Consider the following 25,827-nt stretch of genomic DNA (forward strand, 5'->3'; position numbering starts at 1 on the left):
TATCGATCCATCGACCTGAATTCTTGCTCTAATTTGCTTGAAAGCTTTAGCGCGAATATATTGCGATATAAGTTGACAGGATATTTTCATATGACAGGCGATAGATTAATCTAGATACGTAAAATTTGCTCGGAAATAGTTGTCAACTATAAAAATATTCAATGGAGCGTTCAATAATGTACTAATAAAAGTTATAAAAACTACATATATATGAACACATCACTAATCAACAGATTTTATATAATGACAATACATATGCAAAGAGATAAAGACACGTTTGTACTTTAAAACTTAGGTTAAAATGGGCCGAGGCCACTTAATTTTGAAGGTGTCTTTCTTTGAATTGAACCTCTTTTCATTTCCTTTTGAGCTTGCATGATGCTGGTTGGTTTTAAAATAAAATAGTTATCATAACAGACATGTTTTTCATAGAAATTAGTGCAAATATATGTCGAGTTGTCAAATATGTCAAAACAATAACTAATTTTTATTGTTTAATTCAAAGTGTCCAAAAGCTAAAACATGTTAGAAATTCAAAAGACTTGAAACATTTAATAAATCAAAGAATCTTTCTGTTCAAAATATATAAAACATACTTCATATTTCCAAAGAAAGAAGGTTTCTATCGGTATACAAAATTTGAGTGTTGTTTCATATCTTTAACAATATTTGCACAAGTTTATAAAATTAAGTAATTCAACTCCTTTAAAGTCCTCATTTATCAGAAATCATTCAACATCATTGGTAATTCTTGAAAGAAGTGTCCCAACAGCATCTGAATAATTTTCACCGATTATTTTGCTAATGAATTTGAATTATGTTTGTTCCTTATACAAATCTAAACCAAATTTTACATAGTTGATTTTTAATAGATTATTGTCTACTTGATATTTACACATTCTATCACCATTCCTGGATTTCGTTCTCTTTACTAATAATTGATTATATATCGATGGATTCTTTGTTATTTCTGAAAATTTAATACACAGTATGTATATAGTACACAGTATGTAATATATATATATATATATATATATATATATATATATATATATATATATATATATATATATATATATATTTATATATATAGAACTTTTTTGCTGATGAATTGTGTATTTAGTTTCAGATACAGAAATATAAAACTAGCTGATACAGCCGGAATTCTCCGACCACACAACTTTAAAATTCCAAATAATGAAATAATAAGCATTTCAACAATGGCCATTATGAATCTATTATAGTATAACTTTGTAATATCATGTAACGAAATGATATATATATATATATATATATATATATATATATATATATATATATATATATATATATATATATATATATATATATATATATCATTTCGTTACATGATATTACAAAGTTATACTATAATAGATTCATAATGGCCATTGTTGAAATGCTTATTATTTCATTATTTGGAATTTTAAAGTTGTGTGGTCGGAGAATTCCGGCTGTATCAGCTAGTTTTATATTTCTGTATCTGAAACTAAATACACAATTCATCAGCAAAAAAGTTCAATGATAAAATTTGTCATTATGCAGATTATTCCAGAAAGAATTATGTGTCAAATTACGCGATATAATATTGTTTGCTCAATGAAATGCCAGTGATAAGGAGGTGTCATATGTCGACAGCAACTCGTCGAGATATTCTATGGCAACAAATTAAACGATCAGAATTTAAATCATTTTCAATAACATAATTATATCATTCAGGGTCAGAAAAAATAATCAATAGTCAGAATAAAATTAATAAACGGTCAGAACAAAGATTATAAATGGTCAGAATGTGAAAATTAATAAATGGTCACAATGTCGAAAAATAATAATTGGTCAGAATACTTAAAAATAACAAGTAGTCAGCAGAATTTTTTTTTGTCTTAGACTTTTTTTTTAATATAAATATTTGCAATCGATAAGCAAATTTTATCACTGGTCAATTTTATTTTATAAGATTTGGCAATCCATTAATTGCCATCTTTTTATCAATTATTCGAGCACTCTGTGGCGCTTTAGTCTAGTGTCTTTTGCACTAGACTTTATAAGAGCTTTTGCCAGCTCGTTTGAGTGGGTTTCGAGTCTACGCTTGTAGTTCTTTGTATAAATATCTATTTCAGTTTTAATTAATGGTATAGTTATAGCATGTTTATGAATTTAAATGCTTCTCGCAAACCATGGGGCATTTGTTATTATTCTAAGAGATTTATTTTGGAATCGTTGTATGATTTCCACGTTAGAATTACTACTCGTTCCCCATAGTTGGATACCATATGTCCAGACTGGCTTTAAGATTGACTTATATACTAAAATTTTATTCTCTAATGTTAGACTGGATTTTATTCCTATCAACCAGTTCATTTTGTGTAGCCGCTGGGTGAGTTGCTCTTTTATTTTTGATGTGATCTTTCCATGTCAGTCTCCTGTCAAGGGTATTTTGCTGCAGTACTTTCAGTCAGTTCATCGTTTTTCAGTCTGACTACTCGTTTCTTATAGACTAATGCAAATAATTAAAAATGAATTTTAAATATGTTTAAGTAGTTCTTCTATTAAACAAATAATATGCTTCAATTATCAGTAAACTTTAAAATTTATCGCTCATAAATTATTTTATTATACAATAGTAACACCTGTAGTCATCGTATATGTATTACCCAAAAAAAGGAAAAAAAAAACATAAATAGCATTAAAATATTTTATTTATCGATCATTATATCTCTCCGTTAATTGTTTTTTTGTGTCCTCTAAAATATTTTTCACTTCATTGACAGTTATGATAGATTTTTCAAGCTTTTTAATTTGATTTTCAATCAAAAACATTTGACTGTATACAAACAAGGTAGAAAGTTTTGATAATGGATTTGTAAACAAATTGGTTTCCGCTTTTGGAGGATTTTTTCATTCCTTACTGTATATATTGAAAAAAATTTAAATAATTTTAAAACTACAGATTCTACATCTATTGACAAGACATCAACGGCAGTAGAAGCTGTGTTGTGAATAATATGTGCAGGACCTCCGACGCTTTTAGCATATATTTGCAAACAATGTTTAATGTATTTTTAAAAAAATGCCTCTCTTCCTCTAAAATTCGTGTTAGTATTGTCAGCCCAGAATATTAGGAGGACTTTTACTGGAATATTACAATGTTTCAGTGCCTCAATTATGAATCGGAGGGCATCAAGATGGGCGGCGAGACGATCACCAATATAAGATATGCTGATAACACGGCACTAGTTGCTGAAAATTTAGCAGACCTGCAAAGATCTCTAGACCGTGTACATCAAGAAAGCAATCGAAGAGGTCTGTGCATAAATCTGAAGAAGACAAAATTTATGATAGTAGATAGAATGCAAACAGACACCGGGAATCTAACCTTGGATGGAGAGGTGATAGAAAGAGTAAAAAGATTCAAATATTTGGGTACCTGGCTGAATGAAGAGATGGACCTAGATGAAGATCTAAGAATCCGCATCGAGATGGCTAGAAAAGCATTTGTAAAAATGAAGGCGGCGCTTACAAACAAGCATCTCAATCTTCATACACGGTTGAGATTCGCGAAGAGCTACGTCTGGACAGTATTACTACACGGATGTGAGACGTGGACTCTGAAGACCAAGATGATACAATATAATATTTCGCAATACAATACAATATCTAAGGTGATACAATATAATATCTCGTTTATACAATATTTCCCGTAGGCAAATTTCTATTGATGGAGGCTTGTGTACCTGATGTTCCGTTATCGAGATTTTAGTGATGTGCGCGAGATCGTTATTTGCGGAATAATCACCAAACTATTTAATTTCTGGTAATTGGACTATTCGTCACATTGGGGTGGTCACAAAGACAATTTTTGCCATGAAAATCGCGAATACACAATATTTGGCACTCAAGTTCTCGTTAGTATGATGGTCTTTTCGGCTGCCAGATGTTCCGTTATAGAGATTTTAGTGCTTTGTGACGAGTAATTTGTGACCAGTAATCACCGAACCTTAATTTCTATGACATCTACAATAAACCATATGGTTGGAAACTGTTTGATTAGGACCATATCTCAAACTGACAGCAGGATTGCTTTTGTTATTAATCTTCTGTTAGAAGTGATATGGAGTGTAGGCTTTGTCTCTGTTCAGTTGCAGTCGAGTCTTCTGTCTCCATTCATGACAGTCCTCATCCACTGGTTCAACGCATCTCGATCTGCTGTCATTTGCATGTCGGCCACAATTACTTTTCACATATTGACATCTCAATTCAATTCCATTACTACCTAAATTTATTTTTCAGATCGACAAAGACGATAGCTTACCAGATTCCATATGTAGTTCGTGTGATAACAGCCTGGAAAAGCTGAACACCTTCAGAAACATTTGTATACGCAATCACAATTCGCCGAAACCAAAGTTACCCACAGTTAGCCTACCGGCTAAAGCACATACTAGGGAGAACCAATACAAATGCGACACATGTTCAAAATCATTCAATAATAAATCTACCCTGACGAGACACTTAAAGACTCACACAGGGATGGAACCCTTCAAGTGTGACAAATGTTTGAAATCATTCAAACGTTCCTCTCACCTCTCGAGGCATATGAAATCTCACACGAAAACAAACTCCTTCAAATGCGACATATGCTTAAAATCGTATAACCGTTCAGCTCGCCTCTCGAGGCATATGAAATCTCACACTGGCGAGAAACCCTACGAATGTAACATATGTTTAAAGTCGTTCTCCGATCAATCTTATATGGCGAGGCATACAAAATCTCAGCACGGGGTAAAACCCCACAAATGCCAAATATGTTTAAAATCATTCGCTTCCAAACAAAGGTTCGAGGAGCATGTTAACACCCATAACGGAATAAAACGATATCAATGCGAAATTTGTCTAAAATCGTTCACAACTAAATCTTACATGGTGAGACATATCAAATCGCACACGGGGGAAAATCCATACGAATGTGACATTTGTTTAAGATCGTTCAATTTGAAATGTTCCCTTTTAGCGCATATAAACTATCACAACGGGATAAAACCACACCGATGCCACATTTGTATGAAATCGTTTACGACTAAAAAAAACCTGGTGGATCACATTAACTCGCACAAAGGCATAAAACCGTACAATTGCGAAATCTGCTTAAAATCGTTCACTTCCAAGTGTAACATGCTCAAACATGTGAAATCTCACAGCGGGATAAAACCGCATCGGTGCGAAATCTGTTTGAAATCATTCACGGCGAAACGCTACCTCGAAAAGCACATGAAATCTCACACGATGGCAAAACCGTACATTTGTGACGTTTGTATGAAATCACTCGCCACTAAAAGTCTCCTCATCGAGCATATTAATTCTCACAGTGGAAAACTCCACAAATGCCACATTTGTTCAAAATCGCTCACTAGTAAGCGTAGACTCGTGGAACATATTAATATTCACAATGGGATAAAGCCATATCAATGTCCGATCTGCTTGAAATTCTTTGCTTCTAAGTCTAATTGCGACACGCATGTGAAAACACACACTCAATTAAACTATTCGAATTCGGCATATGTTTAAAAAGATTACTTGTTAATCTGATATTGTGCAATATATTTATTTATTTATTTACAAATTTGCCATAGTGACTTTACAGATTAACTCCAACTCGTCACTATGGCTACATAAAAAGAAAATGAATTATTATTATATTATATTATTATTATACAAAAATTATAAAACAAATATAAAATATAAAAATACAAAATTGTAAAAACATGAAATATAAATATATAAAAATATGAAAAATAAAAATATAAAAATTTGATGATATAAAAACATAAAAATGTAAAAATATTAATATAAAAATATAATTAATTAATTAAATAAAAATATAATTGTAAATGCATTATTAAAGGTTTGCCGAACCTTTTTTACAAAGAATTTACAACAATGGAACAATAGGCGGCACGTTTCCGGCCCCTTCAGATTCCGACCTCTAGTAATAAGGTGCTACGATCTCAAACTAAACAATAAATCAACCAGATCAGTATATTTTAGATTAACACATTCAGCCCGGCGCATGATTTCATACATTTGCCCATGTGGCGGCACTGTCACGCTTATCGGCACCCAATTACGCGTGACGGCATTAAATCACTTTATATAATGAGTTTTCCCTAAATCTTTAGAATTTTATAGGAATTTTAGGGTTGGGGTGCTCAATGCAGTGGAACCGTAAAATTATAGTCGGCTATAGCACTATCCGCGTGGTACACGCCGGGTTGAACGTGTTAAACAAATCCAATCTAATAGAAATGCGGTTGAGGAGCTTGATGCCCCTGGCGACAGGAGACGAAAGCATTAAATTGGTACGTGCCTCAGGTGAGAAGAACAATTCGCGGTATCTAGTAGATCTGTATTTGCTGAATCTGAAACATTGAGGTTCAACTCGGCAAGAATACGAGGATTGCATATTAATCCAATTAGAAGTTTATAAAAATGTTTTCCCCTATATGTACATATGTACATAAATATAAGGTAAATCGAAAAGAAATGTCATTTTTTAATGATACAACAAAACATTTATTTAAAAAAAAAACTATACATAATTATTCTATTAAATATTTTCCATCATTATCTATGATCTTCCTCCACAATATAGGCAGTTTTTTAATACCTCGATCATAAAATTCTGGCGGCTTATTATTAAAATAGAAATCCAAGTGATTTTTTACTTCTTCGACATTTGAAATTTTTTTATCACGAAGAGAATGTTCCATCGATTTAAATAAATGATAATCCGAAGGTGCTATATCAGGTGAATACGGTGGATGTTGAAGAACTTCCAAATCCAGCTCTCTTATTTTATCCTGGGTAATCCTTGCTGCATGAGGTCTTGCATTGTCATGCTGTAAAATCCTTCTTTGATTATTGACTAAAACTGATCTTTTTTTTAACAGTTCCGTCTTTAATCGTTCCAATTGAGCACAATACAACTCTGCAGTAACCGTCTGTCCAGGTTTCAACAATTCGTAATGAATTATTCCCAAAACATCCCACCATACACATAGGAGAACTTTTTTCAACGTCAATGTTGGCCAGGTCGTCAGGGGTAGGCACAGGTACCTGGTTCGATGATAACCATTGTTTTTTTCTCCGAGAATTACTGTAAAGGACCCACTTCTCATCCCCAGTAACAATTCGTCTTAGAAATGGATCTGTTTCGTTTCTGGACAATAGAGATGAACATATTGTTACGCGTTGATCTATGGCCGTTGGTGAAAGTTCGTGCGGTACCCATACACCCTGTCTATTTTTTTTTCCAAGCCTTTTTAAATGGTTTTGAACTGTTGTACGTGGACAACCAAGGTCTTGTGACAATTCATGTATTGTTTTGCGCGGATCGGATTCCACTAATGAATTCAGGGTGTCATCATCGATTTTAAGGGGTCTTCCTGTTTTTGGTTTGTCCTTTAATGATCTATCGCCACTTTTGAACTTTTTAAACCATCTATAGCACTTTCGAGTATCCAAGATGTCTCCATAAATATCACAGATGGTCTGGGTAGCTTCTTTTGACTTTAATCCTTTGTCAAATAAAAATAGCATAAAATATCGCAAATGTGTTTCTTCAATCTCAGGCCTCTGCATTTTTCTACTAAGGCCAAAAAAATAAAACAAATGTCAAAAATGAAAGATTACTAATAGAGCTTCAAAATGATACTAACCACGACGTGTTAACTCGACGGCAACCGTTGACAAACTGATTTCAAAGTGACGCAACAAAAAAATGACATTTCTTTTCGATTTACCTAATATATAAAACTGATTTGATTTTGATTTTTAAATGCTTTTTATTATTACTAGATTATGTTCTTAATGCATCTTATATCTATTTTAATAGCTACTGATAGTCTGATCATTTTCTATTTTATTTTTGTTAGTAATCATAGTATTATATTATTCAAATGTTAATGTACACGTGATTGGAATAAAAAGAGGTCAAAAGCCTATTTATGTACAATTCTTATAAATTATCATAATACATCTTATCATACTAAAGACTCTAAATTCGAAAATCTAAAGCAGATTGCGTTTAGGTAATCTGTGTTTATACCTGAAAGGTGTAGATATCTTGTTGTAATTACCGAGACTCTTCACAAGTGTGTTAGTATGGTTATTAGTGATTTTGTCATAAAATCTACTGGTTGGTTTGTTAGTAATATCTGTGATTAACGGAATATTGTTGATAACTGGTTTGAAATTATCAAGATTTGTCACAAATTTACACCTCGAGTTTGCTGACATGTGCCATGTTGATGTAAACTTCAAACTGACTAAAATCTTTGTTCTCAAAACAATTGTTTTTATTAAACAACCAATCATCGTCCCTAAACTCATTATATCTTATACCAATGTTTTTCAGCCTAGATTCTAAAGAAGTTTTGAATACACGTGTTGAATGGGTTCGGTGATAACTGGTCACAAATTACTCGTCACAAAGTCACTAAAATCTCTATAACGGAACATCTGGCAGCCGAAAAGTCCATCATACTAACGATAACTATCATAGTAACGAGAACTTGAGTGCCAAATATTGTGTATTCGCGATTTTCATGGCAAAAATTGTCTTTGTGACCACCCCAATGTGACGAATAGTCCAATTACCGTTGAATGTTGGGCACAGAAAATCACGAAATAACAGCAGGTTAAATCTATTTTATGGCCCCCAAAAAAGGATCCCGTATAGATAATATCTCAAACAAATAGATACGCACGCGATTCGCAAACGATTCACTTTTGCGAGGTAGCCCGTTTACCGTAAATCATATACCTAGAAAGCATTGAAAGTGGTATTTGGTTGTCAACTGAAAACTTAATCAGTGTTTTAAAACCACAATTTCACTTGTGTCCTTTTGGATCAAATTGAAAGCAGAATTCCCAGATCTTTATGAATTTATTAATTTATTTATTTTACAGGCAAAAACCCATTTAAGCAAATAACATAATATGAAAAATATAATATAAAACGTATAGTATAAAAATAAAAGGTAATTGGATTATTAGTCACATTGCGATGGTCACAAATACTATTTTTGCTATGAAAACCGCGAATGCGGAATATTTGGCAATCGAGTTTTCGTTAGTATGATATGTAGCTATCGTTAGTACGATGGACTTTTTGGCAGCCAAATGTTCCGCTATAGAGATTTTAGCGACTTTTGGGGGAGCGCTTTGTGACCAATGATCACCGAACCAAATAAAATAATAACATCAAAAGAAAACAATAATAATAAATATATTAATAGAAAACAATATCAATATCAAAGTAGTGAACATCAAAAATATGCGGTTTTATCACATGACATAATATATTGTAGCGTATACTAAAAAGTATATTTTCATATTTACATAATTACCCACATAATTTCGATCACATTTCTTTTGATAATAATTTACTATTAACGTCGATTGATTTATTAATGATAGTATTGTAACGTTACATAGAGAGACGCCCCGTAGACCGGTGACGTCATGGTGACGCCGACCAATGGTGGAGTCGGGCGTTGCGACCAAAGGCTGCACCCGACTCCTTGACCAATGATAATACGTGTATGCGCTGAGCGCTCTATGATATAAGAATGGTACGCTCTCGATCGGTGGCATTCGGATCCTGACCTCCACCGGACGAGCAGCAATAAAGACTTGGAACCTGCCTGCGTGTTTTCTTGTACCTCGACCTGACTCCACTTACCTTTGAATACTCTTCACTGGTGTCAGAAGTGGGATCTACATGGTTGAGACAAGGAGCCACAAAGGTGCGGATTCGGGGTCTTCATCGCTGCCGGAAGAAATGGAGCCGAATCGAGAACAAAGCCCTGGGGAGCCGAGCAACGGAGGACGGAGACGGGAGGAGCTGAGGAGCCGGGTGTCGAGGAGCCGGGTGCCAAGGACACCGGAGCCGAGCTACAAGGAGCTAAGCCAGGGAATGGCGAGCTGCCAAGAGCAGGTCCAGTCCCTGCAAAACACCTTCGCCACGTTTTTGCAGTCCTGGGAGAAGTCTGCGACACCAACGCAGCCGAAAGCCGACGTACATCCAGAACCACCGAGGAGATCAGAGGTATGTTACGAGGACAGGCGGACCACACAGCGAGACACGTACGGGGTGCGGCAACATTCCCACCGGTACGACTACACCACGTTCGACGGTACTGAACGGTGGAAGGACTTCCTCAACCACTTCGAGTTTGCTGCACGGCTGAACAAGGAGACTACGAACCTGGAGGACCGACTGTGCTGCCAACTCCGAGGTGCGGCCGCCATTTTCGCCAGTCAGCTGCCATCGACGCTGAGCTACGACGAATTGACGGAAGAGCTGGCACAACGTTTCAGACGACAGGGCACACCGATTGCATGCCATGCGGCAGCGGAACAGAGAAGATGGAGTGCGGAAGAACCAGCCGCGGACCACGTAGACGCGATACGAGCCCTCTGCGAAGACATGCTGGAGGGCGTCCACACGAACGCCGAAGCAGTCGAACGCATGACCGTGTGCATAGCGGCGAACTCCTTCACGTACCCCAGTCTACGGGCCAAACTTGGCGCGCTCCGGATCACCCCGACTACAGCGGACGTGATAACCAGAGCCGACGCAACACGACAAGCCGTCATCTTCGAAGCGAAGGAACAACGGTCGGCACAACCAACGTCGAGAACAGTACGTCCCGACGCGGGAGCGTTCAGACCATCTCGACCGGCCGTGCGACCCCCACGATGGGTGTCATCGGACCAGACAGCGCGACCAGCCACTACTACTCCAACGTGTTGGAACTGCGGACAAACGGGACACATTAGCCGGTTGTGCCGCAAGAAGAGGGTCCGGAAGCTGGAGCCAACGAACGACGAGGATGAAGACGACGAGGAGGAGGCGGCTTCGGGAAACGAGCAGTGATCGGCCTGTTACGGGTCAGACCGATCACCGGTGCACGCAAAACACCCGGAGTGAACAAACTGGACGGCAGCGGCACGGCCGGCTCGTTTGTCGTGAAAGGAGAGATCGGAGGCGTGCCGTGTCGAATGGTGGGGGACACCGGGGCGTGCATCACGGTGATCAACCCGGAACTGTTCGCGAAGATCTCTCCTAAAGATTACACCGTAGTGAAGGGCCATTACAGCAGAGCGCGGCAAGCGGCGGGCCAAACCATCAAGATCCACCGATGGATACGGGTGACCCTTAATCTGCAGGGCGAAAAGTTTCCGTGGAACGTAGCGGTGGCGGATATCCAGGATCCCATATTGTTGGGACTGGACGCACTGAGACATGTCCGAGCTACGTTCGAGTTGGGCGGAGAGGAGAAGTGTATCATCAGGGGCGTGCAACGCGAGAAAGGCAAGAAAAATGCACCTGCTGTCAAGAGCATCCGCGGGGAAGTACCCCACCCGAAGATCACGGCGTTACTCGAGAGGGCCGATATTCTGCCAGAAGAGAAACGGCGCCTCGAGACCATGATTCGGGAAAATCGGAAAGCGTTCGCCCGGGACGAGAAGGACCAAGGAAGGACCACCAAGGCGGTCCACACCATCGACGTGGGAGACGCGAAGCCGATGAAACAGCCGCCGAGAAGGATACCGCTAGCACGGAAAGAGGAAGTACGCGCTATGATCGACGACTTACTGAAGCAGGGCGCGATAGAACCGGGGCACGGGCCGTGGGCGTCACCGGTAGTTCCGGTCGCCAAAAAGGACGGGTCGCTAAGGATGTGCGTGGACTACCGGAAACTGAACACCGTCACCAAAATAGACTCACACCCCATCCCGAGGACCGACGACACTTTCGACCAGTTGAACGGAGCGAGCTACTTCAGCACACTGGATCTGCAGAGCGGATTCTGGCAGGTACCGGTCGCCCCGGAAGACCGCGAGAAGACAGCGTTCGTAACAGAGTTCGGTCTGTTTCAGTTCAAAGTGATGCCATTCGGGTTGTGTAACGCGCCAGCGACGCTCGTACGGTTAATGACAAAAGTGGTCGGTGACATAAGCAATGTCCTCGTGTATCTAGACGACATTATCGTGCACAGCAAAACTTACGACGAACACTTGGTGCATTTAAACAATGTGTTCGAACGGATACAGGCAGCCGGCCTTAAATTGAATGCAGACAAGTGTCGATTGTGCTGCCGCGAGGTCGAATTTCTGGGACACCGAGTGTCAGCCGAAGGAATTTCGACAGATCCGAAGAAAGTCCAAACCGTGCGGGACTGGACGACTCCGAAAACACAAACCCAAATGCGCAGCTTCCTGGGACTGGCCACGTACTACCGAAAATTTGTGCGCAATTTCGCCGAGATCGCGAAACCACTCCATCAGCTAACGGAAAAAGGGCGCGAGTTCAAGTGGACACCGACGTGCGAACAAGCGTTCGAAAAGTTGAAAGAAGCGCTGACTACCACGCCAATTATGTCGTATCCCCAGCCGGGAGAGCGATATGTGTTGGACACCGACGCCAGTCAACATAGCATCGGTGCAGTTTTGTCTCAAGTTCAAGGGGGGGTGGAGAAAGTGATCGGGTATTTCAGCCGGACAATGAACAAACCCGAACAAAACTATTGCGTGACCCGAAAAGAACTATTGGCGGCAATTAAAGCCATTCAACACTTCCACCACTACCTATCGGGCTCGAAGTTCACGTTACGAACCGACCACTCAGCGTTAACGTGGCTGAAGAACTTCAAAAGACCGGAGGGCCAGTTGGCGAGGTGGCTGGAAATTCTGGGCCAGTACAACGTGACCATCATTCATCGACCGGGGATAAAGCACGGGAACGCGGACGCACTATCGCGAAGGCCGTGTACGGAAGAGTGTCCCAAATGCTCACGCGCAGAGACAACCGATCAAGAAAACGACTCGGCCCGAACGGAACCAGTAGAACCCGCAGAACCGGAAGCACGAGTTGCCCTCGTAGGGATCTTGCCCAACGAGATGACAAACTCGACGATCGACAAAATCGTCGAGTGGAAGAACGCCGGAACGAGACCACCGTGGGAAACAGTATCTGCTGAGGAGCAGGAACTTAAAATACTGTGGACCCAATGGGACGCATTGGAGGTGGAAGGCGGTAAGCTGTACCGGAGATGGGAGAACACCGCGGGAACACGTCACACAAAGCAGCTGGTGGTGCCGACTGAGAAGATACCCGAAATCATGTGGGAGATGCACAACGCGCCCACGGGGGGCCACTTCGGTATCAATAAAACGTACCGAAACGTGCGCCAAAAATATTACTGGCCGACGTGTCGAATCGACGTCACCCAGTGGTGCGAACGATGCGCACAGTGCGGGGCCCACAACGGACCACACCGAAGGAATCGCGGGGCACTTCAACCGTACCTTTCGGGGACGCCACTACAACGAATGGCAGTCGACATTCTGGGTCCACTCCCGGCCACCGAACGAGGAAACCGATACATACTGGTGGCCATGGACTACTTCACGAAGTGGCCGGAAGCGATTCCACTACCGAACCAGGAGGCAGAGACCGTAGCAGACGCCCTGGTAGAACAAGTGTTCACGCGGCTAGGCGTCCCGAACGAGCTGCACTCTGACCAGGGACGAAACTTCGAGTCGAAGTTGTTCCGTCAGGCACTGGACCGGCTGGGCGTACACAAAACGAGAACAACACCATACCGACCTCAGTCCGATGGAATGGTCGAGCGACTCAATCGAACCATGCGGGCGCACTTGACGAAGTTCGTCAACGACGAGCAGGACGACTGGGACACGCTGGTTCCGCACTTCCTCATGGCATATAGAGCGGCCCAACACGATGCGACAGGAGCATCACCAGCAGCCATGATGTACGGACGAGAACTGCGCATGCCGGCGGACCTACTATATGGGGGCCCTCCACCAGACAGCGAACCTCAGGATCCACACCGATATACCACGAAGTTGACCGAAGACATGGCCAAGGTACATCGGTTCGCCAGAGCCCACCTCCGGATGCAGAATAGCCGTATGAAGACGCGATACGACGTCCGCAGAACCGAACCGGCGTACGAAACAGGTGACCGAGTATGGCTGTACAACCCTGCCAAGACTCCAGGGCTTTCACCAAAGCTGCAATCGCTGTGGGAAGGACCGAACACCATAGTGACCAAACTTAGTGACGTAGTATATAGGATACGCAGGGAATTCGACGGCTCAAACCGATTAATGGTGGTGCACCTGGATAGACTCGCAAGGTATAAGGCCGTCGAATATTGACTGTAATTGTATGTAACTATTTTGTAATTGTTTAAGTGTAAATTAATGGGTCGATCGGGACGATCTCTCTTAAGAAGGGGGTTATGTAACGTTACATAGAGAGACGCCCCGTAGACCGGTGACGTCATGGTGACGCCGACCAATGGTGGAGTCGGGCGTTGCGACCAAAGGCTGCACCCGACTCCTTGACCAATGATAATACGTGTATGCGCTGAGCGCTCTATGATATAAGAATGGTACGCTCTCGATCGGTGGCATTCGGATCCTGACCTCCACCGGACGAGCAGCAATAAAGACTTGGAACCTGCCTGCGTGTTTTCTTGTACCTCGACCTGACTCCACTTACCTTTGAATACTCTTCAGTATTGATAATATTTAACGTTGAATTATTTCATATTTAATATTGAGTGAATGGTTTGATATTTAATGTTGAATTATTTCATAATTGATTATTTAATGTTGAGTGTTGAATTATTTCATAATTGATTATTTAATATTGAGTGTTGAATTATTTAATATTTAGTTTTGATAATTTAATATTTGATATTGGATACTTGTACTCAACGTTAACGTTAATGTTTGGTACTAATTTAATAAATATTATGATTGTGAATAAACTGTCAATATATGTAAATATATCATAAATGGAAACACACGTCAAGAGTAATTATTAAGCTCAGAGCAGAGCTCCATGCAACCGCTCAGGTCCCCAAGTTGCAGATAGGGGAACGACTGGATGGTTGGAAGGGTGGAGTGTCCATTGGTGGAAAAAAACTATCCAATCTTCGGTATGCGGATGACACAACGCTCATAGCTAATAATCATGAAGAAATGGCCGAACTGATCCGTCGTGTTGAGACAGAGAGTAATGTGCTTGGCCTCCAGATAAACCGCCCCAAAACAAAAATTATGATAATTGACCGTCACCAACAGCTGCAAAACAACAACTCAGCTTTAAACGGTATAGATGTGGTCGATAATTTTGTCTATCTGTGGTCACTCATATCTAACAACGGCGGCAGCGAATTGGAAATACGGCGCCGGATTACATTAGCAAAATCGGCAATGTCACAACTAACGAAGATTTGGAAGAATAGAGCCATTACAACTGCTGTCAAAATCCATCTCGTGAAGAGTCTCGTTTTTTCTGTCTGCCTTTATGGTGTCGAGACGTGGACCATGAAGGCGGCGGATAGACGGAGAATCGATGCCTTCGAGATGTGGTCCTGGAGACGGCTACTGCGCGTGCCTTGGACCGACAAACGCACGAATGTGTCTATTCTTGAAGAATTGAAAATCAAGGATAGATTGTCAACAATATGCCTGAAACGTATATTGCAGTTCTTCGGCCACATTGCACGAAGAGGTGAGGAGAGCCTGGAGCGGTTGGTTGTGGTTGGTAGCGTCGAAGGCAGAAGAGCCAGAGGCAGATCCCCCGCACGCTGGACTGACCAAGTATCTGCAGCGACGGGCGCTTCCACGGTAGCAAGTCTTCGCCTGGCCGAATTTAGAACTGAATGGAGGCAGCTGATTGACCGCACATCATAGTCACGATCCTCAGTGATGAGGGAACCGACAGCTTTAATACTAAAAAGAGCCGCCGTTAAGAGGGTTGGATAGCAGCGTCACTTTTGAATATCGCTTTATAAAAAATGTTGTTTTTGTTTCTGTCTTCGAGCTACAGCCCGAACTACCACGAAAGTGAGTGAGAGTGTGTGTGTGTGTGCGCTCGCGTTTTGCATCGAGCACAAATTCCCAAACATCGAATATTATTGATGTATTATTGATGCGAGCGGGAAATATTTGTATGTACTTGCAACGTTTGGGAACATGCATCTTTCGTAATATGCTGTTTCGGTCGCTCGCGCTTATGAATGTATTTACGCGTCCCGCTTCTTTGTTCAGTCGTGTCATATGCATATCGTTCAGCGTTTGTTTGTACGAAAGTCTAAGAACTGAGTACTTACAATGGATGGAAGAAAAGGGAAGAAATAACGTATGTTCCAGTCGACTAAAAGACAAAAACGATATTTTAAACGAAATATCCATCTTACAACACATTCGACCACCAGGTAATAATGCTTTCTTGTGACTTAGTAACTATTATTTATTATGCAAAATGTAGTGATGTGAGCATAGCATAGGAAAAGGAGTAAGACAAGGAGATACAATCTCGCCCAAGTTATTCAATGCGGTGCTTGAGGGAGTTTTCAGGAAATTGGATTGGGATACAGCCGGAGTAAGCATCAATGGTCGCTTTTTGAGTCACCTTCGGTTCGCAGACGATATAGTTCTAGTAGCTCGTGATTCAGTTGACCTACTTATCAGACTAACACAGCTGGACAGGGAAAGTAGAAAAGTAGGATTAAAAATTAACGTAGATAAGACTAAACTAATGTTCAATAGTTATTGCATGCCTGATAGCATCCCCTTAGATGATAAACCAGTAGAAGTAGTAAATAATTATTTATATTTAGGTCAAATAATTGACATGTCTGGTAGTAAAAATGAAGAGATAAAGAGACGTATGAAATTAGGGTGGAGTGCATTTGGACGGATGAATGCTGTTTTTAAATCAAAAATGCCACTCTGCCTGAAGAAAAGGATCTTTGATCAATGCGTTTTGCCAGTGATGACGTATGGATGTGAAACTTGGACACTGAACGCCAAGATGCAAAATAAAATCCAATGCACTCAAAGAAGTATGGAACGCTGTATGCTTAGCATAACGAGGAAAGACAGGAAGCGGAACACGTGGGTGAGAAATATGACAAGGGTAGTGGACATAGTGGATAGAGTGAAGAGATTGAAATGGCAATGGGCGGGTCACGTAGCTAGGAGGATGGACGAAAGGTGGACAAAAGAAGTGCTTGAATGGTACCCGAGAGAAGGCAAAAGAGTAAAAGGAAGACCGCAAGGAAGATGGGTGAACGAAATTAGGAAAATGTGCGGAATGAGATGGATGAGTGTTGCGCAAAACATAGACGAGTGGAAGCGTGTTGGAGAGGCCTTCATCCAGCAGTGGATGGCGAATGGCTGTAAATGATGATGATGATTTATAAATATACACATACATACATACACACACAAATACATACATTCATATACATATACATACATACATACATACACATATACATATGTATTCGACTTACGACCGACGGTCAGGAACGTATCTCCGTCGTAAGTCGAGGAATTCCTGTTTACTTTATAGTATTCTCGATTTACAGTGACATCGATGTCGCCAATGCTGCTGCTGTTGGAAACTTAGCTGTAGCCTCCACAAGTTCTGGACCGACATCTTTGTATACAGTTCCGCGAGATTTATTCGATCAAAATTTATCAGAAACAGCTAGTTGATGATTTAGTTATAGAAGCAGAAGCAGACAATCCCAACGAAACAGATATTCATGAACAATTAGAAGGGCGCAGAATAGTAGATATTAAATATTTATTTTCAGCGCTTTCAAAAATTTAGCATGAACACACTAATTGTACATTATCTGACTTAAATTTTGTGAAAGAAATAAGAAAAGGTTTTCTCAGCGAATATGTTTTTCGGTGTAGAATGTGCTTAGCAAAGGAAACTGTATACTCCGAAGATCCGAAACTGCAAGTTTCCGCAAATACTGCTTTCGTAGAAGGAATTATTTGTACAGGTAATGGCTATTCACAATTAAATGAAATTTGAGTCGTGGAACTTACACAAGCATAGAACAACATTTAGCGCCAACAATCGAAGAATGTGCCTTTGATGAAATGATTGTCGTTGGTGAAGAAGAAAAAAGTCTCGCCATTTTAAATGGTGACATAGACGAGGAAGGATATCCCTTACTGACAGTCATTGCAGACGGTTCTTGGGCAAAGAGATCATATAAAAGTGGGTTTAACTCCTTGTCTGGTGCAGCGTGCATAGTAGGGCTCCGAACTAAAAAAGTTTTATATCTCGGAGTACGAAACTCTTAGGGCGGTTTCAGAATAGCGTTTTATACGCGCGTATAATCTCATTTTTTGAAGTGCATGTAGGCACGTATAGGTTCTTCGTTTTCCATACGCGCAACTCGTACGAGCGTAGACGCGCTTTCAAGCTCGTATTATCCATGTTGATACTAAATCACCACTACCGGTTCGAGCGAAAACGCCGAAATAAGCCCGTGTACGCGCGTTCGGTTTTTTGAAGCGCAAAAAGTAGCGCGCGTGTAAGCGCGAATGGCGAAATGACCGTATACGCGCAGAAATAAAACGCTAGTCTGAAACCGCCCTTACTGCTGCATATGTGCCAGAGCTACAAAATTAAATATAGATGCAGCTGAGCACAAGTGTTTTAAAAATTGGCGTGACAGCGCTAATGTCATGGAAGCTGATAAGTCTATTTAAATATATCTATATTTTATTTAATAATGTGTGTTTTATTTTCATTTATTATTTTATGTTCAGTATATTTGTTATCTGTAAATGCATTTTCATTTTTCAAAACTGCACCAAGGAAAGATCCCTGGAAAATATACTTCCCACTTTTATTACTAATTGTTTTAATAAAAAATATATTTGCCTTCTGTTTGTACCTGTGAACAATATTCAAGAAGAAAAAAATCGTATATATCAATTTAAAATAATTTGCCCGTGAAAGGGTTTAATTACTATAATCTTTTCCTGTATTTTAAAAAATGTGAATATTTCACTAATATATATGTAGAAAATAGATTTTAGTATTTTATTTTCATTTTCTCCGCAAACAAAATGAAAAAATATTTTGAATAAATTCAATAATTACTTTACATAACACATTGTTTTATTTTAGAAGTTCGTATAAAAGTGTCACGTACATACATAGACACACCAATCTGGAGAAATAAAAAGAAATCGACAAGTCAGAAGTTGCAATTTGGTGTGCGCGAATATAGTATGTAATATGTAATACGTACATATTGTGTAGTTACGATTCGAGAGAATTGTATATCGTATGTATGAACTTGTCATGTGAACAGTGGAGTCGTATGTGAGTGCGTATGTGAGTGCGAGTGTGTGTGTATCAGTGGCGTGCGGTCCATGGATGCGGTGGATGCGGCGCATCCCCTATAACTTTAAAAAGCCAAGAGTATTTTTAATAAATATTTGAATTTCGCTTCGATGTATTCTTAGTGATGTACGTGATTATGATGTAGTATATGAGTATATATATATATATTTCACATATCACGTGTTTTTTGTTACATGATGCATTATATAGGATCTTGTTCCGACTTTTGTAATGACGTGTGGCAAACAGTCTTATTAACTGATTGTCGATTGGCATTATTGACGAGTTGGCATTAGTGTCGGCCCAAGCGGAAATACGCGACGGTCGAGAGAGTCAGCGATCAGACGGCGTACGGACAACTTGTGTTCTCGTACGCTACGCTGAACCACCACGTGCAAATTTTACATTTCAATAAACTACATCAAACCATTATCGAAGTCTTTTCCATGATGGTCACTTCGAACCGGACACCAGTAACCTAGGCCACAACACCAAACGGACAAACCAATAGGAAAAAACGTGGTCGAGAAAAAATGGATGTCAATTAAGAAATCGGTATCGTTCCTTTGTTACTATCCATACCTTTCCAATACTAATAACATGTTTGCTTCTATTTCAGCAATATATTGATTGACGTACAGAGGTACATGACCGCGTGATTGACGCAGAAAATATATAAATAAAAACATAACCTACAAAGACGCATGGGACACAGAGGTAATCCAAAATTATCGGAACGATCACATAAACATCGTAAAGGATATTCAAGTAAGTGAATGTATTCAATCTCAGGCAATCTGTTCAAAAGGCAATCATGTGGGTAGGTCAGTTTTTAAAATATGTTTTAAAGTATAACAATTAATTAACGCGATTGTATAAAATAATATCGCGCTACGAAGGAATGTTTCATCGGTCGCATCGAATTTCGTATTAAAAGTGTAAAATCAGATGTAGTGTAAAATTAGCAAAGCACGTGGGGAATTATACTTGTAGCCCCAAAGTGGCTTAAACCAAGTACATACCGGTATATTCATACATCGGTAAATCTTTGTTTCTTAATGTGTGTAGAAACACCCTCCCCCCCCCCCCCTTCCACGATAAATGTGGAATTATACTTGTAGCCCCAAAGTGGCTTAAACCAAGTACATACCGGTATATTCATACATCGGTAAATCTTTGTTTCTTAATGTGTGTAGAAACACCCTCCCCCCCCCCCCTTCCACGATAAATGTGGAATTATACTTGTAGCCCCAAAGTGGCTTAAACCAAGTACATACCGGTATATTCATATCGGTAGATCTTTGTTTCTTAATGTGTGTAGAAACACCCTCCCCCCCCCCCCTTCCACGATAAATGTGGAATTATACTTGTAGCCCCAAAGTGGCTTAAACCAAGTACATACCGGTATATTCATATCGGTAGATCTTTGTTTCTTAATGTGTGTAGAAACACCCTCCCCCCCCCCCCTTCCACGATAAATGTGGAATTACACTTGTAGCCCCAAAGTGGATTAAATCAAGTACATACCGGCATATTCATACATCGGTAGATCTCTTTGTTTCATAATGTGTGATGAAACAGTGGTGATTTAAAATAAATCACAAGACTTGTAGCCCCAAAGTAGTTTAAATCAAGCACCCACCAATTTAGGGTTGTTATTTCTTCCAAAATATGTTGGATAGATTCTGGTGATAATAGTTAAAGTAGAATATTAAGATTCACGGTTAATCATTGAATATTATTACCTTATCTCTACGAATAGTTCAATTGACAGCTATAGTAGAGAATAACTGTATTTATGAGACGAAATAGTGCAACTTTCTGAAACAAATGTCAAGTGCTGAAAACGAGGAAATAGAAGCTTCGACTTCCAAGTCGCATAAAGGTCGAAATCCAACTAGGGACGTAGAACCTATTAGAGACAGGTCAAGCTCTAGAATACATCAGACTCGAAGTCAGACTCAATCGATAAAAACATTAGCGAAAGAAAATAAAGTAGAAGTTACAATGACGTCAATAGAATTAAGGTATTCGGGCGCGTTTAAAAGACTACAGGAGAAAATAGACAGAATCTCCGAAATAAATGAAGGACAGTATCAATTTATTGAAAAAGCATACGACTATCTCCAAAAACTCCATTATGAGTATTTAGACAACATCACAGATATAGAGCAGGCGGATCAAATAGACGAAGAGTTCTACATAATCACAATGACAATTCAAAATCTTAAAGCAGCATTAGAGAGACAATCCATTCAAGACGGTAAACTGAAGGTAGAGCAAGCAACAATTAAATTTGCTAGAGATAAGTTACCGACGTTAACCATTCCCACATTTCAGGGAGATCCATCTGAATGGCAATCGTTTCAACAAGCTTTTAAGAATATAATAGGAAACAAAACGGAATATTCGAATGTCACGAAATTGCAATATTTGCATCAATCCTTAATCGGTCCCGCTTTGGCAGCTGTATCAGGTTTAGATATTAGCTCAGACAATTACGAAATAGCTTGGAGTATTTTAGACAAGCAATATAATTTACCAAGACTTAATCTCAAAACTAGGATTAATTCACTTTGTGACTTAAAATTAATCACAAGAGAATCACATATCGAATTGAGAAATCTATTGAATCAGGTAACAGTGTGTATTAAAAACATTGAATCGTTGGGTTACGCGAGAGAAATTTTAGATCCATGGGTAACATGTTTAGTTCTAAGGAAATTACCTTTTAATCTAGTAAGAGACTGGGAAATATCGCTGGTTAGCAGAGAAATGCCACCATATGAAAGTTTAGAGACATTCTTGCAGAATAGATGTAATGTATTACAATCTACTGCATCTGTAACTACGGTGAAGGAATTCCCTCATAGTCGTCAAAGAATCATGAGAACTCATGTCGCGAACAAAAACCCATCAAGTAAGGTAAACGCATGCGCATTCTGTCGAAATAATCATTTCATAGGCAAATGTGATAAATTCAAAGCAAAATCCAGTATGGAAAGAAATGAATTCGTTAAATCTAATAACATGTGTTTTAAATGTTTAAATTCATCGCATAAGATAACAAATTGCAAGTCTAACTATAATTGCTTAAGGTGCAAACAAAACCATCACACTTTGTTGCATCAGGACGATACATTTAGTTCCAATAATACGGGAAGGAAGTCAATTAATGCTCATTCTACTCATTTCTCTCAAAGGGAGATAATTTTACCGACGGTACAAGTAGACATTATAACGGCCAATGGAACGGTCGTTAAGGGTCGCACATTATTAGATTCCGGCTCACAAGTCAACTATGTTACCACATCTTTCGCTAAGAAGAATAACTTCAAATTAGAGAAAATCTCTCAAAAAATTGTAGGTATCGCTAATCAAGAAAGTAGCATTCGTCACATCACCAAGGTGACCATAAGGTCTTCAACCACTAATTACTCAACCAAAGTGTTGTGTTTGGTATTACCAGAAATTACTGGCGAAATTCCAACTGTGAAACTGGATCAACAGTTAATTTCAATACCAGCGGGAATCAAGTTATCAGATCCCCTTTGGAATAAACCGACGCCAATCGATTTATTGCTCGGCGCCGAGATTTGCGTTCATGCTATGAAAGCAGGAACCATCCAGTTAGGAAAAGGTATGCCTATCTTAAAGGATACCGAATTCGGATGGACAATAGTTGGTCCATATCCCGAGGTAAATAATGCTCCAGGGAAGAGCCACATAGGCTTAAGTCAATTAGACAGTCACATTCAAAACTTTTGGATGATAGACCAGGTTCCTATTGTAAAACATCAATCTCTTGAGGAGAAAAGATGTGAGGAACATTTCCAAGCACACACATCACGAGATAAAAACGGTAGATTTTGTGTAGCTTTACCATATAAAAATTCCCCGGTAGTATTAGGAAGTTCATTGCACATTGCGGAGAAAAGACACAAAACTTTGGAAAGACGTTTTTTAGCCAATAATAATTTAAAAATGGAATACAATAAAGTTTTAGAAGAGTATATAAATTCAGGACATATGTCAGAGTGTGAACCTCCGGAGGCACATGAGGTTCATTGTTATTCACCTCATCACGTCGTAGTTAAGGAGTCTAGCCTTACCACTAAATATCGTGTAGTTTTTGATGCGTCCGCAAAGACAACGTCCAATATCTCACTAAATAATATTTTGATGGTGGGACCTAGTGTCCAATCAGATTGGTTAAATTTATTTTTATTAAAACTTATTGAACTCATTCCTCAGACAATCTTCAAAAAATGGAAAGATTGCCAATTATCCAATACAGTCATGAAACTTTATAAAATTCCTAGATTGATAATACTAAATAATGCCATTAATATACAGGCACACGGATTTTGTGACGCATCCGAGAAAGCTTATGGTGCTTGTATTTATGTAAAATGTACTGATCAATTGGGAAATTCCAAATGTCATCTTGTGTGTTCTCGTTCGAGAGTCGCTCCGCTCAGTTTTGTAACTATTCCGCGTTTAGAGCTGTGCTCCGCTATGTTATTATCAAAGTTAATGAAGTCAACAATAGACCAATTAACAATTCATATTAATGAAAAATATTATTGGACGGATTCAACCGTCGCATTGCATTGGATTAGAGGAGAGTCATGTAAATGGACCACCTTCGTTGCCAATCGAGTGGCCGAAATCCAATCAATATCTCAACCCATTGAGTGGTACCATGTCTCCTCTACAGACAATCCAGCAGATTTAATTTCTCGAGGGACTCAACCATCAGAATTAAATCATAATTCGTTATGGTGGGACGGCCCTAGTTGGTTGAAATTAGACGAATCACGATGGCCTTGAAGACCTCCTGAGATCACAATAGATCTTCCAGAGAGAAGGGTAGTCACTAACGCTACCCTTGTGAGGGAAAATAATTGGATAGATAAATATTCTCATCTTCCAAGACTCCTTCGAGTTTTATCATATGTTCGTCGGCCACTAAGGAATAAACAATTAAACGTTAAAGAAAATAACGAACCGTCCGCTTTAGAATTAAAAGATGCTTTAAATAATTTGATAAGGTTATCGCAAATGGAATCATTTCCATTGGAATATCGTTTGCTGAGCAAGGGACATCCAATTCCCAGTAGCAGTAAATTAGCTAAATTGTCCCCTCTATTCCATGAGAATTTAATTTGTGTTGGAAGTAGACTTCCTCTGGGAACAACTCTATCAACGTCACCCATTATCTTGTCAAATAAGCATAAACTTACACACATGATTGTCCGAGATGCACACTTGAAATATATTCACTTGGGTACTCAAGCCTTACTGTCGTTATTGCGGCAGACCTATTGGCCATTGGCCGGACATAATACTGTCAAAGGAGTGGTGCGTTCATGTGTCATTTGTTTCAGAAATAAACCACTGTCACACAATAGATTAATGGGATTACTCCCGCTTGAACGTACCACTGCGAATTTTCCTTTCAGTCATGTGGGGATAGATTTCGCAGGACCTTTTCCTGTGAAGAGTGGTTGCAATAAGAATTCTAAGATAATTAAGGGTTACGTTTGTGTCTTTGTGTGTTTTTCCAGTAAGGCAGTTCACTTGGAACTTGTCGGAGACTTAACGAGTTCAAATTTCTTAAATTGTTTAAGAAGATTCGTAGCCAGACGTGGCAGGCCCAATACGATATATTCCGACAATGCTACTAATTTTGTCGGTGCAAGTCGTGAACTCGTTAATTTAGTAAAATTAATTTACGAACGTCCTCATGAGGAGAAGCTACTACGGTATGTAGCCTCCGAAGGGATTCGTTGGAAGTTTAACCCGCCAAGGGCGCCTCACATGGGAGGGCTGTGGGAAGCAGCGGTTAAATCCATGAAGATTCATTTAAACAAGGTGTTAAAGGCCACCACCTTAAATTTCGAATCATTTTGTACGGTATTGACTCAAATAGAAGCTTGCATGAATTCCCGTCCTCTTAGTCCCTTGTCTTCGGATCCACTAGACCTTTTACCCCTCACACCTGGACATTTCTTAATTGGCAGATCCTTACTCGCTCTTCCAATGGAGGTTAAATATAACACTAATGTCCATGCCAATCTGCTTCAGATACAATTGACCACAGCAGCATTTTGGAAACGTTGGTCGGCGGAATATTTACATTCTTTGCAGTTACGACACAAATGGAAGAAGGACTCGAGCAACAATCTGAGTGTGGGTCAAATGGTCCTGTTAAAGGAGGAACACATGCTGCCAACCCGATGGGTCTTGGGTCGAGTCACTAAATTGTATCCCGGACCAGATGGCAGAGTTCGAGTCGTCGACGTCTTTACTGCCAGCGGAGAGTTTCGTCGGTCCAGTCATCTAGTGGCGCCATTGCCGATTCTACCACAAGGACCACTTGACAGGAAGGAAGATCAGCAAGAGGGAGGAGAAACAGCAGCTTCAATTCCGTCAACTTCGGTAGCTTAGTTTAACCCGAAGACACTACCCCCAACTCATATTATTTATTAGATGTAATCATGAGTTTAAATCATTCAATGTTAATAGTAGTACTC

General features: G+C 39.7%; 1 protein-coding gene across 1 annotated transcript; it reads left to right on the plus strand.

Annotated features, from left to right (window-relative positions):
- Positions 1 to 4,111: 4,111 nt before the first annotated feature.
- On the plus strand, positions 4,112 to 5,516 carry LOC143909217 (uncharacterized). The gene is made up of 3 exons (XM_077427119.1): positions 4,112 to 4,237; positions 4,309 to 5,428; positions 5,476 to 5,516. Exons 1-3 carry the CDS (start codon positions 4,130 to 4,132, stop codon positions 5,514 to 5,516), a joined length of 1,269 nt encoding a protein of 422 aa, XP_077283245.1. The 5' UTR covers positions 4,112 to 4,129.
- The last annotated feature ends 20,311 nt before the right edge of the window (positions 5,517 to 25,827 follow it).

This window comes from Arctopsyche grandis, chromosome 3 (assembly GCF_051622035.1).
Source record: "Arctopsyche grandis isolate Sample6627 chromosome 3, ASM5162203v2, whole genome shotgun sequence".
NCBI lineage: Eukaryota > Metazoa > Arthropoda > Insecta > Trichoptera > Hydropsychidae > Arctopsyche > Arctopsyche grandis.